Below are 20,046 nucleotides of genomic sequence, written 5' to 3'. Positions count from 1 at the left end.
TTCCACAAATTACCCAAAAAGGTAGAAATCAATTCGTGGCGAATAAATGGAACTTTTCTGGTGTATGTGCGTCTTGAATGTGAATAAGACACACGGAATCAATTTTTGGCTTCATTCATTGAACAGTGGTTGAAGAAACGTTTTGGCTTGCAATGCACACACCCTCCACCGTATAATCCGATGCAATTTGTTGCATTAGAAACTCAAACTAAACCCAAAAAAAAGGTAAAACACCAACATACCCACGACACGTAGGAAAAAAAGGGAAACTTCCGAAGCTTTTGTCTTTAGAGTAGCTCCTACAGCCACAGAAAACTGTGCTGGAAAAACTAAACCACCCAGCGCAAGGTCTCATTGGTATGCACAACGAAGCGTTCGGAACCGGACCAAGGATGCCAACGTGTACGACGGCAGTGTCTTCTTACACACTGGCGTGGAGGGTACTTCTGACCGTGTCCGGTTCGTTTGATGTACCGAGCGGTGTACCTAAAGTGCAGTACCGAAGTTATCCTACATTGCAAAAAAGAAGACAGAAAGAGAGAAATTATTTCTATTATAGGTGCAACAAACCATGCAACCCACATCTCTTCCCTTCCCTTCCTTCCTCCTTCCACACCCACCATAGTCGTCGTATGATTTGTAAGACCGCTTGTGGAAAGTTTTTGATCTCGGATTGTTTTACCGAGCGCTGCGCAATCACAAAACAAGTCCTTATCCTCTCTGGTCTTTTATTGGATTACTTGGCTTGAAAGTATCCAGATGGTATCGGGTGGCGGGTAATAAAATACCACCCGCAAAACTAATGCAACACAATTTAATAAAAGCCAATAACTAGTTTCACCTGTTGGCTACAACTTCAGGTGGAGTTCGCTTTTTATATGATGCATATCAAAGAGATACATTAAAAAAAAGAGTTGCATTTAACGGATTGTGTTTTTACTGTGATATTAGCTCTTCATTGATGGACCAGTGGTGTATGTGATAAAAGGCGCCAGTTCCACATAATAGGATTGAGTATCAAATCCCATCAAGAACGGTCCTACCTTAGTCTCAAGGACTGACTGACTCGAATATGTGGTTTAAATTAAAATTATTTTAAAGTAAATCTTGATACGGCTTGTCCGTTCCTAATAAAAAATATGCATTGACCATAATATTAGAGTAAGAGGTAGTCCCAAGAGATAAAGTGCTTCTTTCGCGCATATTCGCAAGATAAAAATTTACAACTTTACAAATCGATTAAGTTCTAATTTGTTCAAAATATCTTCAAATACCTTTTTCACCTTTTTTCAATAATTTTCGTTAAAAAAATCGCCCAAAACGCGGAATGCAATACGAACATAGTAGGAAGCTGATTTTTTAAATGTCCATATGAAACGTAATAGGACCGAGATCTCCCCGGTCTCCACTATAATAGTGTAGTCTCTGGTTGACTACCTGTAGCTGTTTCCTACATCTATCTTAACCATTCATGTAATTTAGATCGGATCTCTAATACACTACCCATCAAGCTAAACTGGCGAGTTCATTACTAACTAAGTGCGGGTCACTTCACAACTTCACAGGAGAACGTTACGATTTCGTCATCACCGCAGACCAACCGGTCGGTGCGTACTGGATCCAGCTGAGAGGACTCGGCGAATGCGGTATCAAGCGTGCACAGCAGCTGGCCATCCTTCGGTATGCCCGTGGACCGTACCAACCAGCCTCACCGCCACCAACGTACGATGTCGGTCTTCCGCAGGGCGTTGTAAGTAGCCACAGACCCCCACCACATACACACTTGCCATCAATCACCATAAAAACATAAAACCTTCCTTCCCACCTTGCCCTGTGTTCGTCCATATCCTGATGGGGGAGCACGTCACACCAATCTCTACTTGAAAGGGGAAGATCTATTTTCCCCATCATCCATTTCCCTGTCTCCGCGTGTGCGTGTGTGTTTATATGTTTTATTGTACTCTTTCACCCATCTTATTGCTTCCAAAATACTGCCAACAATACCAACATTCAAAAAACCCTCTTGCTCCTTCGTATCACAAGAAAAAAAATATTGGGCTTGACCTTTTGTGTTTCTGTAAATATTTCACTGTTTGTACAGTGTCGTGAGCACGGCCGGCCCATTTACCTCCTTCAACCTCTACTTTTGTTTGATATTTTATTTTCACACACATACACACACACATACGCACGCTTATCTTTACCACTTCAATTTGGCCATTCTACCCCATTTCTGGTGACATTTGTGTGTTACTTTTGTAAATGTTTTATCACACGACCGCTTTATTTCCCTTTTTTTTCCCGAAATGTTTATTGTCTCTTCTTTCCTCCTTCCGTTTTCTGTATTTTTTTTTTACTTCTTCAACACTTTGTCTGGAATCTTTCTCATCCATTGTTTGTTTTATTCCCCCCACAAGCTTCCGTTTTTTTTTATTCTTTAAAAAAAAGCTATCTTTCCGCAGTGGGATTATTCGGCAGTGATCGATTCGATGCTCTGCCAAAGTGGTTGTAAATAATCCTTTACCACTTACAATGTCCCTTTAGGGGGTTTTGTAGTGTCTTCTCCGCCCAGTGCGTGTGTTTCTTCAAAATCTGTGAAGAGTTTCATCTTTGTTGTGTATGATATTCATCTTTCCACCGCATTGTGTAGATATCTTCCCTTTCAATATACCTCAAGAGCACAATTTGTACAAATGTATCACTATTTACTATATTTTTTTATTTCTTACTTTCATGTAATATACTGTAAAATATTGTGATATAAGTAGAATGTTTAGCAACAACCAAAAACAAAAACAATACTTTCTTGTACAAAGATTTGTTCTTTCCCTTCATTGGAAAATGTATGTAAAAAATATGCATTGCAGCAGATGAAAATCTCCACCATTACTATAGCGTACTGACAACGAGGACGGGATAAATTTCTTAGTAAAGCGCCTTAGGATATACTCTTCTTCCAAACGCTTTATCCGTTTAGGCCGTTAATGCACATTACGAACGGGTTTACTGGAAAAAGAAACAGAGGAAACAGTGGAAAAGAATAGAGGAAACATTTGCCTCTAACCTCTTAAGCTCCGTACGCCCTTAAGCGAAGGCTTCTCCTTTAATTCCTGGAATACCACCTACGGAACCGTGGGGGTTCGAAGCAAATGCTGCGTTTCCCACGAACGTAGATGAACACTTTTGCGCGAACGCACACGCTAAAAGTGGGTAAGTGATTGTGAATTAATTATTACACCTGTAATGCGGCATCCAAAACGCGCCATTAATATCCGGTGCCGAGTCCCGAATTTCATCAAAAGCTCCCAAAAGATCTTGGGATTAATGCGATTTTTCCCCCCGTTTATCTTGAGCTGCTTTCTGGCTGATCTAGGTTATCTGGTTGCGAAGAACTTGCTGTGTGGATAATGGTCAGTCCTGTCGAGAAGAAAAATACCCTACAAGCAGCCCCTAGGTCTTGCTCCACTAGCAGAAAGTCAAATAGATTAACCTTGTTCATAGTAATCCTGATAACCGTTTCATCCTCGTAGCGTGCTGACTATTTCGAGAGAAATAAAACCGACCGAACGATCGAACGGATGGAAGCTTGGAGTCGCACTCCAGCTTTGGCCGGCCAGCTGACAGCTAATTAATCGAAGCTGCTGGTAACGAATCGTTTCGCGAACGAACTTCCTTTCTGGGCCTTATTCACACCGGTGACCATTATTTCATGCATGTGTGAAACAAAACCCCTCTCGAGATAGATAAATGGACGGTATTTCCATTTGTTAAAGCCGATGGACCCTTTATCGTCTTTCAGAACAGTCACGTTGACCTCTTCCATACGCTTGCAAGGTAGTAAGGTGGCAACGGAAATATCCTTTTAATCCAACACCCGAAGGATCCTTTTGCCGGAAGCGATACGAATGGCGTGAAACATTTCCGACCGAATTTATTATACATATGCTTAGTGAGGTTTGTTTGTTTCGGATTACAGAAACTTTATGTGAGCAGGGAAACTGATTACCTGTGTCCTTTATCCCTTGCAAAGAGGAGTTTGAAATGAAGTTGCTCCTTTTGTCATGTTTAAATAGAGAAACTATTGTTTTAAACCAAGTGAAAACAAGCTTCTGTTGGTTCAGTTTAGTGATCACCTCATGAAAGGACCATTTTCAAAGGAGTCCTCAGTAGCGAAGAATCTTATGTCCACAATATGTGGAGCTATATCAAACTACCGGAATCTTCATTGTCGCCCTATTCACTTCGTATTATACTTGATCGATTTTTTCCCCCTTCTTATCGTTGTCGCATTCTTCCCACCAAAAAAAACAAACATTGACCTTCGCCACTCATGAAAAAAAACCCTACAATAACCCGGATCCGTATCTTAATCGATTGGCTTTTCTCTTCCTCATCTATACGAACGAAACGAAAACCCCGTTCAATGTTCACCACAATCTCAAACAAAAAATCACATGTACCGAACGCGCAAACACGTTCACACAAAAAAAAACGCATCCCCAAAAACAAAACAAAAAAACTCGTCACTGTTCAACGTCGGGCAGGTCATGAATCCACTCGACGCTCAGTGCAATGTCCAGCGGGACGATGCCATCTGTGTGAGCCAGTTGAAGAACGCGAAGGAAATTGACCGTGCGCTGCTGCAGGAAAAACCGGACGTTAAGATTTTCCTACCGTTCCGCTTCTATCTCTACCGCCCGGAGGAACTCTTCCAGCCGAACACGTACAACCGATTCCTTGGTGAGTATGAATGATTTGTGAAAGGTTTTGCTTTCGATGGCGTAGAAGACAAAAACCCCTTCAAAAAAACTCCCCCAGAGGAGGAAAATTGTTTCCGAAATTTCTTTCTAACTTTGATTCGTTCTTTTTCTTCGTGCTTTGCGTTTGATTGTTTCCAGTCGCTCCCACTGGTGATCATGTCATTTCGCTGATCGACGAGATTTCGTATCTGTCTGCACCGGCCCCACTACTGTCACAGTTCGACGACATCAATCCGGAGCAGTTCTGTAACGGTGACAATCGACCGGCCGATTGTGGTGCTAACTGTATGTGTACCCACAAGGTCGACATACCGCTGAATGCCATCGTGGAGGTCGTTCTTGTCGATGAAGGTATATAATTGCTGGGAAGAAGTGCCAAATTGCGTTGTAGATATTTTACTTATTTTCTTTTCCTTTTCAATTCCCACCCCCCGCTACAGTCCAACAACCGAATTTGAGCCATCCGTTCCATCTGCACGGTTACGCGTACAACGTGATCGGTATCGGCCGCTCACCGGACTCGAACGTCAAGAAGATCAACTTGAAGCATGCGCTCGATCTCGATCGGCGCGGTTTGCTTCACAGGCAGTACAATCTGCCACCGCTCAAGGACACTATTGCCGTGCCGAACAATGGTTACGTCGTGTTGCGATTCCGTGCCGACAATCCAGGTAAAGGAACTGTCTACAGATGGGAAACGCTTCCCGTTCCTTAACGCTATTAACACTACATCTTCATCTTCAGGATTCTGGCTGTTCCATTGTCACTTCCTGTTCCACATCGTGATAGGAATGAACCTGATCCTGCAGGTCGGCACGCTTGCCGATCTACCACCGGTGCCACCGAACTTCCCTACGTGCGGTGATCATTTACCACCGATTAACTGAGGCGAACGATTCGCCCAATATTCGTCCCGTTACGCGTTGGAGATGCCCAACGCTCCATACTTGCAGCAGGAAACGAATCAAACCATTCCACACACACACACAGGGAAAACATACATACGCGTTATCAACGAAGTTTTTTTTTTTAATAATTCGCTAATTTGAAGAATTCGTTCGAGATTGAGAGGCATTATGGCCACTATTACCATATTGCATACGATCGCTACTTTTACTGCCTTTCGCCGTTATCATTATTATGCTCTTTATGTGTTTCTTTCTTTTTCTTGCGTGTACTTGCTTCTAGGTTACATCTCGTGCATTCACGCAACATCGTGTGAAATCAGCTTGAGTCAGCTATCGAACAAAAAAAAGGATACTTTTCTTTCCCTTTTGTTTTCCAAAAAATAACAGTTTTTCCACCCCTAAAATGGAACGGGGAGAATTGGGGGGAAAATGCCGATTAAAAATGGTCCCCAATTTCTCAAACAAACGAATGATAACAAAAAAACACAATGAGAATACTCCACTGTTTCCGAGCGAATGCAAAACCACATGATTCTGAAGTTTTGCTCGCTTGGGGGCAGTTTTATCTTTTAATTATTATCCCTCTCGTTTAAACGTTACCTCAATGTAACGCTTTGCGACCGGCCGTGCCGCTAACTAAGCCACGTGCGCACCACTTCACGTACGAGTTTTATTCTTTTCATGTTGTAATTTATAGCGCAAAGCTTTTCCAGTGTTTAAGTAAATTAATTGTAGATAGAGCCTAGGGTGAGAGGAAAGGAATCGGATACAAAAATGGGAAGCTACTCCCTTCCACTTTTCTGTGTTTTTTTTTGTTCCCATTCTGGACCTCTCTTGATGCGGGATGGACGAATGTGGGTGTCCACACACAGTACGATCAGAATATGGCAGTATAGCAAAGGGATATCGATATATTTTTTTGTTTCTTTTATGAATTGATTGCATTTCGGAATGTTGATCGATTCCATATACACAAACACATTTAAAAAAAAAAACAAACTACGGAATCGATCAAAATACACAACTTCATGCCTAACATACAGGAAAACATTCAACGATACGGATAGTTGAAAGGAGGAAGAGAAACATATACAACCCAAATGGTTCATGTTTGTTTGCCATATTTGTTTGCTAGAGTCGATTTCATATTCGTTTACTTCTCTTTTTACTGCTTTGTTTACCTATCTATTTCTTATTTTATTGTTTTTATATCGTTTTTCTTCTCCTTTTTCTGTCAAAAATGTTAAAATGATTTATTCAGTTTTAGTTTATTCGTTTCTATATTTTCTTCTTCTTTCCTTTCGTTACTTTATGCAAATGAAACAAACAAGAGCTTGAATTTAGGGTTTTTTGTTTATGTTTGTTTCCCTACTTTTTTTGCTTCCTCAACAATTATATTTCAAACATATTTAAACCACACACACACACCAACACAAATAATATCAATCTATATAGTAAAAAATAGGAACAAGAATGATAAGGAAAAAAACCACCCCGGCAACATACTCCTCATCATCATGCCTCTGAAAAAGGGATTCGATGGATAGTTTGTAAATATTTGATAACAAAAAATACTCAGCGGTTCTGGATGCGGATAGAGAGTGACGGTACTGCCTAAACAACACCACCCAAAAAAAGGACACCATTTCCATCATCTATCAAAACTATCACAACTGTCCTGTGTCCAATTCCCTCTCTTGGGAACATTTCTTGCTCACACACTCACACGCTCACACTCACATGGAGAAACATGTTTAACATTACATTGTAAATACTCATAGTTCACAGCTGGCCGGTAGACGCTATCCAGACCGCCATCACCTTCCGTACCCAACTATGCCACATGCCCTTTCATACATCTGTGTAATATAAATGACCATTTTCGTGCGTGTGTTACCCTTTTTGTTTTCTTCTTACTTGTAGTCTGTATTTGTTTTTTTCTTTTGGGTGTTTTTTTTTGTCACTTCATTTTATTGCTTCGCACTATATCGAAGCGAAATAATATTCACAAACAAAACGGCAAGATAATGAGATTTACCGACACAAAAACCGGGCAGCCTAACCCCATTCCGTACTACCTTTGCCAATGACGGGCAGGTCACCATACCGCATATCGTATTTGAAATGTATGAATAAAGCTATACTATTAAATGAAAAGTTCAAACACAATCTCGCCAAAAACGATTGTGCAACTTAACGCGCGTAAAACCAGCTAAGCATAGATCTGCCAACCTATTAAAGAAAGTTTTTTTTTGTAAAAAAAAAGTTGTATATATTTGTTTGTTTTTTGTTTTGTTTTTCTTTTGTTTTACTAGTATTTAAGTTGTGTATATGTATTTTTCCTTCCTTTTTATGTAATTCATTCATTATTCGCTTTTTTCTATTTCTATCGCATAGTTTTCCAGCTCTTTCGCTCGATGTTTTGCATTTTTGCAACACTAATTGTACAGTTTTCCGTCACTTGTCTGAACTGCAGCACAATCCCCACTGCGTAGAACATCCCATTTTTCCAAAAAGCATCAAAACTTTTTCTCTCTCTCTCACTCACTTTTATCGGTCTGCTATAAAGCTAAAGCTAGATAAAAAAAACACGACAAACAAACTGCACCGCAGTGTTTAACTTTTGCTTTAAACTTTTTCTCCACACCTGTGGGCATACACCTTCAACTCATAGTGAGTAGTATAAAGTCAACAACAACAACAAAATTCCCCTTTATAGAAAAATTCACGGTTAGCAGTCGTGTTGGAAAAGTTTTGTTTTATTTTCTTTATTTTACCTCGATGGTCCCGGCAATGGTGGTACACGTGGCGCCACTTTACAGCATACAGTAGGTAAGTATAGTAAGAAAAAGAAGTAAAAAAGGAAAATGATAAAGCAAGCGAAAGGTAAAGCAAATCAATAATTAAAGCTGATGTTAAATTGCTACGAAAATGATGCAAATTAATTAAATATACACGATATGCTAAAATCGGTGTAAAATAAGAGAGAGAAAGCTAATTACCGGAACACTAGCTTGACGCAAGAGTAGAACAGTGTGTAGTACCATCCATTAGGGTGCTTTTCTATTTTCCAGGGAACACTTCCGGAAAACTGGCACTAAGCTCCCCAAAAAGCACCAAAGTATAGTAAGCAAATAAAGAGTTAAATTTAGTATTCACCTTTCCTTCCCATTGAGACCTGCTTGCCGCAATACAAATAAAGTGTTAGTGAAAGCAGTGCAATAATTAAGAACTTCACCTTTTTTATGATAACGACAGTTTTCTGTATAATCCATTTGCGTGTTACGCGATGCTTAAGAACATGAATACAAATTAAAAGCAAAAAATGCCGTAAGCAGCAACCGAAAAATTGCCCTCAAACTCGAAACGATACTTAACGGGTGGAAAACATGGCTTTTCCACACGGTTGACAGAAGCGAAATTTCGACAAGGGAAAAGTTTTATTGGAAACATGTCGCTGGAAATTGAGCTTACTACTAGTTAAGGGGAGTCACAAAACAGCAAAAGTAATTTGGATTTTTCTCTCTCTCTCTCTCTCTCTCCTCTTTTGTGTTCCGTTTTGTATGATATTAAAATTAAGTGCTGTGATTATTTTTAATAGCTGTAAGCCTTAAGTATGATTTTAATGCAGAAAAGAAACCATTTCCAATGCTCTCAATTCCACTTTGTAAATGTATAACTTTCTTGTATATATTTGTATCATTTTTTTCTGTAGCCACCTTTCTCTCTTATTGGCTCTAAATTCTATCACACTCACTTTGACTATCATCACTCAAACTACCCGCCCAAGCACTTGTACAGGCACACACGAACTTCCTCTTCACATCGGCCATCTTTACCGTCGTGCTTTCTACTACTAGGAACGGTACAAAGCGCTCCTGCAGTTGGAACTCCTTCAAACCAATCCAGGGAGTGTGTGTGTGTGTGTGTACCATAACAATTGATTTAATTTTCAATTCACAGGTCCTGAACCCGCTCGATGCGGTCTGCAACGTACCACGGCCGGATGCGGTGTGCGTGAGCAATCTGCGTAATGCGAAGAAAGCCGACAAGGCAGTATTATCCGAGCGGCCCGATGTTAAGATTTTCCTCCCATTCCGGTTTTACTTCTATCGCGTCGAGGAACTGTTCACACCGAACACGTACAATAAATTTTTGGGTAAGTCGTTCGTTATCGGGGTTCGAATTTCGGGTGGGTGAAAAGTGCTAAAATAAGGACGATATTTGACAGCTTTTTGATAAGGGTCCTTATCGCAGTCGGAAGGTAGGAATAGTTCCTATCCGTCTGGAAAGGATTTATCTCGGTAGTTTCAGTAATGATTGCAATTTTGTGTTATCCTTTATTGAACTTTGTGCTTATCAGTACGAATGAGCAGATGAACTTTGACAGCTTTTGCTGCATATAACACCCTTCGAAAGTCATTTACATCAGAAGGCTTCCTGGTGAAGCTTACAAGAAAAAAAGAACCTGAAATTTTCATTTTTAATATTGCCACCCAAGAGGAAACCAGCTGCAGTGGCGTACAAACTGTTTTCCCTTCCAAATGAATGAGTAATGTATTTTCCCCCTCTGGTGTCCTTTCTTTGAATGCAAACAGACTGATAACATAATAATAACAAACTGAACTAACATTGCTTTACTTACCCCTAGTACCCGGTGCAAGGTGCTAAAAATATCTTCCCGCTCAATGTACCCCTATTACGATGTGTGGACGATTCCGCCATGTAAAGGTAATTCCATTTTGTGTTGTTGCTACCAGCACGTGAGATTGCCATTTTCTCCAAACCACAAGGATGCACTTTCCGTACTGTTCCTGGCTGTGTGCAAAATGCAAAAGTACAAACCCATGTAGCCAGGACAAACACAACTGCTGGTAGTGCCTTCGTAAAGAAAGGTGGCACGAGAGCAAAAATAGACATCAACTCGCATCCTGTGTAGCCCTCTGTGTGGGTTCCGTGATAGATGGCGAAAGGTTGAAACAATTGTTACCAGAAACCGAGGGGGCCTTTTTGGGGTGAAAGGGAAGCAAACGAAAAGCAAACTTTCTGTACCTTGTGTTGCCTTGTGTAGCCAGCAAAGGCTGACAGGCTCGACATCGGTTGCTGTACCTTCCGTTCAACTACCATTCGAGCGCGAGCGCCCGATCGCGTCCGGTGAGAGTTAAACCGAAGGCACGGGAAATGAAATAAAATACCGCACACTCCGAGCACATTGGCTTTTTCTTTATTTTTTTTTGTTGCAAAAAAAAACGCTGTCCAATACTGGCGATGGATATAAGAATGCACTTCCGTTTCATCCGTGTGCATTCGCTTGCCCTTCGTTTTGCGATCACAACTGTTGGAACCAGGGGACGACCCACATACACTCACGAACACAGCAGGAATATTCCCATCCTGGGGCCATGGTAGCATGTTGCCTCTAGTTGGTATTGGAAAAGATAAGGGGAAAAATGGTATAGAGTGTCCTATTTTCAAACATACGTTTAAGGAGTAAAGGATAGGTTGGTACAGGGTGGACGTTAGCTCCCGTTTCCTTTGTACGGTGTCAACATGTTCACTCTGTTCGGTATGCTGGGAAAGCAAAATCAAAGATAAAACTTTACTTAATGAACGGACTTTATCTGGTGCTGACGAGCAGAATAATTTACTTTTAATTTCTTCACACACGCACACACACATTGTGAGGAAAGTATTGGGGCGTAAAAAACGTAGAAAGTTTTGTTTTTATTATTGTGAACTATTATGAGTTGTGTTAAATGTTTCATAAATCAAATTAGTTCAGTGTAGATAAGATATATACTGAGTGCCCTTTACAGTGGTGTCTTTAAACCAGGTATTCTGTTTATTCGTTTTACTAACAAATGACAGCACGCCAAAACGTAATCGTTTGACAGATCAACTTAAAAACATTTGCGAAAAAATAGTATACAGCTGAATTATAGCAGGTAAATTCCTGTATTATTTTGCTATAATAATAATTCACAGACTGAAAATAAACCGTTTCCCTGCTGTCTTGTACTTACTGTACCTTTTATCCGTGTTGACTAAAAATCCGGTCAAGTTCCGATGAAAACAGATTAATTGCTTAAGGAATTATGGTTGTCGGTCTTTACGAGAGGCTTTTCTATTCCTTAGATGATTGGTTGTCCAGTATTATTCTAATGACGTGCCGTTCATAACGCTACATCTTCTTGAAAGCTGCTGTTCGATCTTCCGTAGGGTAATTTTACGGATGGTTGTGTGAATAGCTGAACTACTTGACTTCATTTAACATGTTTCGGAAGGTGAAATATACATCCAGTTGTTGTATATTTCGTTGTCATTTTTAAAGGTAGTTTCCGTTATGTCACTCTCACAGAAGTCTCTTGGGTCTTATTAGAGAAAAGGTTTGCTCATCTTATTTTACATGTTTCTTTTTATCCCATTTTCTTATTACTCAGGAAGCATTGCCATGCAATAAATTGATAGTAATACTTCAGTACTTAAACTTAAGCTCAAATATCTACGAACTTTTTATCAGCTTTCATAATGGATGTAAAGAATGCTTCCGTTGACCAATTCTGGTGCGGTTACTGATCAAATCGGTCCATTTGTTGACAGTGTAGATCTGAATTTGGTAAATGACATACTCATACGAAAGCAACTCATAATAAATAACTTCCTGTTAGTCCCACCACATGCCCAGCAGAACCTTTATGTCCGTTAGTTTTGCTACCGTTTGAGCTATTTTAGAATAGTTTTTTTCCAGTTCTAACCCTTAGTCACCATCCGTTTTGGACAATCTTCTTTAAAATTCCACCAATCTAATGCAACTCTCTTCTTCTTTCTCCTCAGTTGCACCCGGTGGAGATCATTTAATTTCGCTCATCGATGAAATCTCGTACGTTTCACCACCGTCCCCGATGCTGTCGCAGATCAATGACATTCCACCGGAACAATTCTGTAACGGTGATAATCGTCCACCAGACTGTGGTCCGAACTGTATGTGCACGCACAAGGTTGACATCCCGCTCAATGCCATCGTGGAGGTAGTGCTCGTAGATGAAGGTAAGAACCCGTAGCAAAACAAAAATGTTTATAAAGGCTAAGCTAACATCTTTGCTTGTTCCGCAGTACAACAAGAAAACCTGAGCCATCCGTTCCATCTGCACGGTCACGCATTCCACGTGATCGGTATGGGCCGTTCGCCGGACAGTACGGTGAAGAAGATCAATCTGCGCCACACGCTCGATCTCGATCGACGAGGTTTGCTGAATCGACAGTTCAATTTGCCACCGCTCAAAGACACGATCGCTGTCCCGAACAATGGTTACGTCGTGTTACGATTCCGGGCAGATAATCCCGGTAAGTGATACAGTTTGCTCTTTATTCCTCGTTACAAAGTGTACTAAAATTATTCCTTTTTTTCATTTTTTTTGGTCTCACCCATCAGGATACTGGCTATTCCATTGTCATTTCCAGTTCCACATAGTGATCGGTATGAATCTGGTGGTGCACATCGGTACCCATGCCGATCTACCACCAGTGCCACCGAACTTCCCACGATGTGGCAACCACATACCTCCTATAAAGTTTAACTAGTAGCCAATAGATAGTACACTCCATTCCTGTGAAGACTCGTGTCCCATAATGTGAAAGTTCCAGCCTTTCCCTGTACCTCCCTCGCCCAATACACTGTTCCCTTCCCAAATCGCTTCTGTCCCTTTTTGCAAGTCATCTGTAAAACCCGAGACGTCCTGCACCCCCACCCTCCCCGCCTCGTCGTACCGATTAAGGAATGTTCATTAGATAAGGACAACGAAACGAACCGTTCGCAGTGTGTCTGCGTTTGTGCTCAGAGATCGGATCAGTGTTCCAGCCTGGTGGCCACGGTGGTAGAGCCATTTCTTGCCACAGTGCGATTAATTAGGATAAATGTACTCTATTGTTTAGTATGACGCGGCCGAATGAACTAGTGTAGGCGCTATCTCCGTCAGGTCCGTCAAAAGCAATGCGTTAAAACAGAAAGCAAAATTCCTCCGTATGTAGCTATGAACTATTGTACCGGGTCCGGGTGTGTGTGTGTGCTTGAGGCACACTCATTTCAACGCCACCATCGTCTCTACTGCAGTTGAAATCGGAAACGAAACACGAGTCACACTATTCGCTAGATAATGTTCATCCCTTGACTAGCTATTAAAACCGTAAACGAATCAGTTTTTGTGATTTCCTACATTTATCGTCTGCTTTATAGCTGCAAGCGGTTAGCAACACTTCACAGCTGTACCATGATTCACCACCAAAGAAAGTGTTTGCCGCTGCTAACAATCGATCCCTTCGTGATTCGTGTGCAAAAAACAAAACAAAAACCAAGAAAGTTTTGCTCCCCCCTCACGCAAATAATTGCCTCTAAGGTGCTAAATTCGTGTGCTCAATTTAAGCTGGATAAAATATAACACCCGGAGCCATATTTCAATTTGGTTTTTGGCATGCGGCATGCGGGTAACGGCAGCTCGTAACGCATTTTCTTTTTTCATTCGCGCCAAACCTAACGCGACGTTGGATTTTGTTGAAGGCAAAACCAGAGGATCAGATTTTTGTGACTCACCGTTCACTAGACGCTTTCCCACGGGGACTTGCAGGTGCTGTAATGCCCTACCTCCCCACATCCCCACGAGCCCGCTAACCGTACCTTCGGGCAGTACCAATATCTGGTTGTATAGTAAAGTGCTTTGTTTCGCCTTTAAACGCGCGCAGAAAATATATTTACGCGTTTGTGTATTGGAGAAGCTTACTTGGCGTGTAGTTTCGTTCGGTTTTTTTTGTTTTCGTTTTGTATTGCATTACCTCGTAAAACCAGATACGACAAAAACTGACTAGCAATAGCATATACATTCGTTGCAAAATATTGTAACCGCACTAGCATAAGAATGTGAGACGGAAATGAGAGAAAAAAAGAGAGAAGACTCGAAAGAAACAAACCAAGTTCAGCCAATAAATAACAATAATAAAAATACAGTGAGATAAGAATAATTTCGTTGTTTGGTTATTTTTTTTTTCGCGGGGGGGGGGGGGGAATGATCCGAATATTGGGGTTTGTATTTTATTGCTCTGTTGAACTTACCATTTTGCTTTGGTTGTTCCTTTGTGGCATTTTAGTATCGAGGTCAATAAAGACATTAAAAACCACAACAGGTACAGTGAGAGGAAAAATTGAAAATGATGAATAGCATCCAGTGTGGTTAATTTTTGTGTCATGCTACATTTTAAAACGGTAAAAATGATAAACATTACTTCATATCCGAATAGACCAATGCACGTATACAAATATGTAAAACATTTAAAATTTAATTTTTGCAAAGGAACTAATCATTCCATTCTTTAAATTCTTTCGGGAAATATCATTTAAAATATCTTGCCTCTTAGCAATTGCGTTCGCGTTTGCGAACGTGATAAAAGTAGCTCAATTTTCCAAAAAAATTTTGCGATTCTGGTGCGACTTCAAGGTTGTTTGACTTTTCTCATTAACGTTCAACAGATTCGCATCAAAATACATCAAGTTATAAATTTTGCTAAATTTCCCAAAAAAAAGGATAGGCTATACTCTTACGAGATTTTTAAATTTATAGACCTTTTTTATTTTTTTAATTATTTTTTATTCTTTTTTTATTTAAAGCATTATTTGAGTGAAAAGAAACGTATTTCAACAAATTCGCATTAAAATACATTAATTTATAAAAGTTTGCTAAATTACTCAAAAATTAGATTACCAAATTTATAGATGTGTTTTTGGGAAATTTCAACGAGATGAGTTTTTTTGTCGAATTAACAGCCATTCTTCTGTTTTAAAAATAGCATTTACATTCAAAGTAATTATATACAACACGTACATACGTATTTTAAATATAAATAGGCACTCCATTTTTTTAAACTTTACAATATCTAATGACATCCAAGAGATCTAATTTTTAAATTTGTATTTGTTTACCTTTTTAGTGCCAGTAAAATCGGGCTACCCTGGCCGCCATTACAGAAAACTGCCATGGCGTCAAGTTGTGCTTCGAATAGCGATGTTTGGCTGAAAATACACGTAGAGCGACTTTTTACATTTTTTTATAGAGAGTTACATAGAGTTCATAGACAATTGCTACGCTTTTAGTGACGGTGTCACTTTTTCATTCTAGACTAGGCGTCTCCATTGCATTTCCATTAGAACAAATTTTAAAAACACGTTGCTGCTTGCTATAATTACACGCATATGTATTATAGCGCTTCTTCATCGTTTTTGGTAAATTTCCGAACTACGCTGAAGCGTTTCTATTGTTGTATCCTTTTCACCGGGCGCACTGATGACAGTTTGACAGTTTAATCCTTTAATAAACAATCGATCGTAACAAACAAACATTCTATTTCTCTACTAAATTAAATCGCTAGTTAAATGGGTAAAAGAAAAGATAATAATACGGAAAAAGATGGTGCGTATCATTAAGCGACCAGCTTAAATTACTTCATCCCTAACAGCAATCTTTTCTCGATTCAAGGTGGCGCTCCGCCGGAATCATCCCACAAGAAGCACAAAAAACACAAGATGCACAAAAAGGCTCGTGTCCAGGCGGAACCAACATACGAGCTGGTGGAAGAACAGCAGGCCCTCGACGAAACCATGGAAGTGGTCGAAGAAATAGAGTATATGGAAGCGGACCCAGAGCCGGAAATAGTGTCGGAGGTTGAAACAGATATACAAACCACGTTCGACGCTAGCGTTTCACAGATGGAACTGCTGAATGATTCACAACTGTCCCAGCAACAAAAGGCACTGTCGCCCGGAAAATCGCTTGCTGCAATGAACAAAGCACAGAAAAAAGGGCGCAAAAGAGGACGCGACAGTGGAACGTCTAGCGAAGAAGAACGCTGGCTCGATGCGATTGAATCCGGCAAGCTGGAAGAGGTGGATGATGAGTTGAAGAAAATTAAACCGAAAGATCCCAAGCTAATGACAGCCCGTCAGCGTGCGATGTACGAGCGTGGCTCGGATAAAGAGCCAGCGCCTGGTTCGGAGCTTCTAATGTCGTTACCAACCGGCTACAAGGAAAAGGTTATGACGGAGGAAGCGATACAAAAGGCTCAGCTAAAGTCACAAAAGCGCAAACAAATGGCAGACGAGAAGCGGGAAAAGGACAAGAAGAAAACTATGGAACGGTTGCTGAAAAAGCAAGACTCTAAATCAGTGAAAGCGATAAAGAACCGTCCGATTAAGGAGAAGGTACCGATGATTACGTACGTTAACAGTATCGAAGGGGCAACGATTTCTTTACCACCGGAAATAGATTTTCCTTTGGCAAAACAAGCACCCCGAGACCCACCGAAACCTACACTGTGCGCTATCCCTAGCTGCAACAACATCAAACGGTACAACTGTTCGAGAACGAACATTCCGTTGTGTAGTTTCAAGTGCTACAAAGCCAATGTGGAATCAATAAAGAAAATCATCTGCTGAGGGAGATAATCCGATCCGCAAATTTATTTCACTTCCATCAGAAGTCAACCTGTGGTGAGAAAAGGAAATTAACATTCATCAGCGATTGTTTCGATTAAGCAGCGCATCGGCAAGTGCATGAATAGAATCGTGTGGTTCGTGCTAGTTCCCAAAGGATAAAGTAGAATTAAAGGAAGATTGTTTAAGCAACGAAAGATGTCTTACCAGCAATTGGTTCAGATACAGTTCGTACGCAATTTTATCCGTTGCCATGTCAACTGCAACTGCCATCATTTCTTCCAGCTCCTCCACTGTGAACGGTTCACCTTCCTCGGTGATCAATTTCGTCATGTACTCCTTATCGACGAATCCTTTTCCTTCTTGATCCAACACACGGAATGCTTTGAGCAGCTTTTCCGGTGGTGCTGGTTCCATTCTGTAAAAAGCAATCAATGTACAAAACACTCCATCGCCTTTCAAGCGTAACTCGTCCGCATCTTACTTATGCTCCGCAACCAACTGGCTAACGTATGGTAGAAATTTAGACAGATGCACTGTGCCATTGGAATCTTCAAATTCTGTTGCCGAGATGACTTCGTTTACGTCTGCCTCCGTGGGGACACATCCTAGAGAAATAAAACAACCCCGCTTTATCTTCTACCATCGTATGAATTATATACTCTACGTACCTAAGAAGCGCAAGATGGTTCCAATTTCACGCACGTCTACTGTTTTATTTCCATGATGGTCGAAAATCAGAAACGCGTCGGCAATCCTTTTCTCCAGCTCATTAGCCGGATTGATGTCTGCAGAAAACCCAAAAGAAAATGGATGTTATTTTTTTCACCTAGAACGTAGTTCTGTATTTAAATACTTGCCAGAGTATTCAAAATCAGTCATATTATATCACGGACGGCCAAAACTGCATTGATCAAACAGTGTTGAATCGATTCGAGAAAGCCGTTGCTATAGCAACAAGATGAAATTGCCTAGACTAAAATAATTTTCAAATTCCAAATCATTCCATGAAACGCTTGACGAAGCGTTTACCGTAACGATTCCAAAGCGTTTTCGCTGTCAAACACAAATTTTGACACATTTGTAGGCTGCAAATATTTAATCAAAACACACATTGCTCCAAGTGAATCACAATTAAACTGCTAAATTTTCTGTTCCTGTGCCGTTTTAGTGAATCAGTGTTTTGTGTACGTTACTCTTATCGTAACTGGTTAAATTGGCCGATACAACGTCCGGTCCAAACCATCGGAAACGCTAACGGAAAACTCTGCTAGCAACCCAGCTCCGTCGGGGGTCGGTGATACCTTGAAGTGGTTCTTCGGTGCGTACAGTTTGTACGCGAAGCATCCGGCCAAAATTGAGACCGACGGAGCATCGTCCAGGATGTCGGGTGATCAAAAAACCCTCATCAAGGGCAATCCATCACAGTATGTTAAGCTAAACATTGGTGGTTGCTTGCATTACACTACGATCGGAACACTTTGCAAGCAGGACACAATGCTCCGGGCGATGTTTAGCGGACGGCTAGAGGTGCTTACGGATTCGGAAGGTACTGTACCGTGAATCAACAGCAGAGAAGTGTAAACATGTTTCTAAACTACTTCTTTTCTCTCAGGTTGGATCTTGATCGATCGATGTGGTACACATTTTGGTACGATACTGAACTTTCTACGGGACGGTAGCGTAGCACTACCAGAAACAACCAAAGGTATCGCGGAACTGCTAGCCGAATCCAAATACTACTGCATCGAGGAACTGATCGAGGCGTGCGAGAAGGTACTCGCTAAGAAGGAACGAGAATCGGAACCAATCTGCCGGGTGCCCTTGATAACATCGCAAAAAGAGGAACAGTACCTGATCAGTACGGCCACCAAACCGGTGGTAAAGTTGCTGATCAATCGCCACAACAATAAGTACTCATATACGAACACATCGGATGATAATTTGCTGAAAAATATTGAACTATTCGATAAGCTGTCCCTGCGCTTCAGTGGGCGTGTGTTCTTCATCAAGGATGTGATCGGTTCGAGCGAAATCTGCTGCTGGTCATTTTATGGTAACGGCAAAAAGGTAGCGGAAGTATGCTGCACCTCGATCGTATACGCCACCGATAAGAAGCACACGAAGGTAGAATTTCCGGAGGCACGTATTTTCGAGGAAACGCTAAACATACTGCTGTACGAGAACAAAAATGCTCCCGATCAGGAGCTCATGCAGGCGACATCGCTGCGCGGTGCGGTTGGCGGTATCAGTTCGTACACGAGCGACGAGGAGGAAGAGAGGACCGGTTTGGCTAGGTTACGCTCAAACAAACAGAACAACCCTACATGATTCACACATCAGCTAGTGCTGAAAAGGAAGCTGTTGCCAAAGAGGAACTAGCACCGCCGCAAACAGAGGCAGACACGGACACACACACGCGTTGCGCTTGTTCGGCTTTCCCGGGGACACTCGATCTCGATCACCAACTGCTAATTGATTCCAGCGTGAGTGAGGACCGTGTCCTTGTGTATGCGTCTGTGTGACTGTGTAATACGACTGAGCTCGTGGGAACGTTTTGTGTGGACAAATGATCAAATGGAATAGCTATGGGATTAAATTTACAATAATTATAGAAACAACTTTGAAGATTCGTTTAAGTACCGTGTTCGAATATAGTGGGGAACGTTGAAGATTATTAGTGCGGAACCAGCAGAACGGACGGTAACAATCAATCCTAAACATTATAATTTATCCTCCGTTTAGTCTGGGAGCAATCCAACACCAAAGGAAGATTGACGATGCGGTTAGGAGTTTTTGCTCCTGTGAAGAAAAATGAAATGATAACAATAATCGACTCCTAATACCGATCACAAACTGTGTTTAGATAAAGAGGAAACAATACATACATAAAATAATTTCACAT

The 20,046-nt window shown here is 41.0% G+C and overlaps 4 protein-coding genes across 7 annotated transcripts in view; 3 read left to right on the top strand and 1 right to left on the bottom strand.

The window, feature by feature from the left end:
* LOC125769069 (uncharacterized) overlaps positions 1-14,680 on the top strand; it is an 81,773-nt gene extending 67,093 nt beyond the window's left edge. The window contains exons 5-9 of one of the 2 annotated variants that reach the window (XM_049437494.1): positions 1,566-1,750; positions 9,632-9,827; positions 12,503-12,715; positions 12,782-13,012; positions 13,101-14,680. In XM_049437494.1, coding sequence (XP_049293451.1) covers positions 1,566-1,750; positions 9,632-9,827; positions 12,503-12,715; positions 12,782-13,012; positions 13,101-13,249 — 974 coding nt within the window. In that variant the 3' untranslated portion in view covers positions 13,250-14,680. Of the gene's footprint in view, positions 1-1,565; positions 1,751-4,544; positions 4,741-4,898; positions 5,112-5,200; positions 5,432-5,504; positions 6,881-9,631; positions 9,828-12,502; positions 12,716-12,781; positions 13,013-13,100 lie in introns of those variants that run through there. The other variant, XM_049437496.1, reaches the window with a different exon arrangement.
* A 1,334-nt stretch (positions 14,681-16,014) lies between these two features.
* LOC125769072 (INO80 complex subunit B) lies at positions 16,015-17,144 on the top strand. Its single transcript, XM_049437503.1, has 2 exons — positions 16,015-16,122; positions 16,189-17,144. The coding sequence occupies exons 1-2, from the start codon at positions 16,086-16,088 to the stop codon at positions 17,142-17,144; spliced, it is 993 nt and encodes a 330-aa protein (XP_049293460.1). The 5' UTR covers positions 16,015-16,085.
* LOC125769082 (dynein regulatory complex protein 8) lies at positions 17,142-18,149 on the bottom strand. Of its 3 annotated transcripts, none has more exons than XM_049437515.1 (5): positions 18,002-18,149; positions 17,813-17,929; positions 17,626-17,749; positions 17,349-17,559; positions 17,142-17,285 (listed from the first exon to the last, which is right to left on the bottom strand). In XM_049437515.1, the coding sequence occupies exons 1-5, from the start codon at positions 18,021-18,023 to the stop codon at positions 17,223-17,225; spliced, it is 537 nt and encodes a 178-aa protein (XP_049293472.1). In that variant the 5' UTR covers positions 18,024-18,149; the 3' UTR covers positions 17,142-17,222. The 3 variants fall into 3 exon arrangements, with proteins under 3 accessions (XP_049293472.1, XP_049293474.1, XP_049293473.1); XM_049437517.1 differs by having other exon boundaries at positions 17,142-17,193; XM_049437516.1 differs by having other exon boundaries at positions 17,142-17,559.
* Positions 18,150-18,232: 83 nt separating this feature from the next.
* Positions 18,233-19,780, top strand: LOC125769077 (BTB/POZ domain-containing adapter for CUL3-mediated RhoA degradation protein 3). Its single transcript, XM_049437508.1, has 2 exons — positions 18,233-18,690; positions 18,757-19,780. Exons 1-2 carry the CDS (start codon positions 18,525-18,527, stop codon positions 19,470-19,472), a joined length of 882 nt encoding a protein of 293 aa, XP_049293465.1. The 5' UTR covers positions 18,233-18,524; the 3' UTR covers positions 19,473-19,780.
* Positions 19,781-20,046: the final 266 nt, after the last annotated feature.

This window comes from Anopheles funestus, chromosome 3RL, assembly GCF_943734845.2.
Source record: "Anopheles funestus chromosome 3RL, idAnoFuneDA-416_04, whole genome shotgun sequence".
Lineage (NCBI taxonomy): Eukaryota > Metazoa > Arthropoda > Insecta > Diptera > Culicidae > Anopheles > Anopheles funestus.
This window is presented reverse-complemented; position numbering and strand designations above follow the sequence as displayed.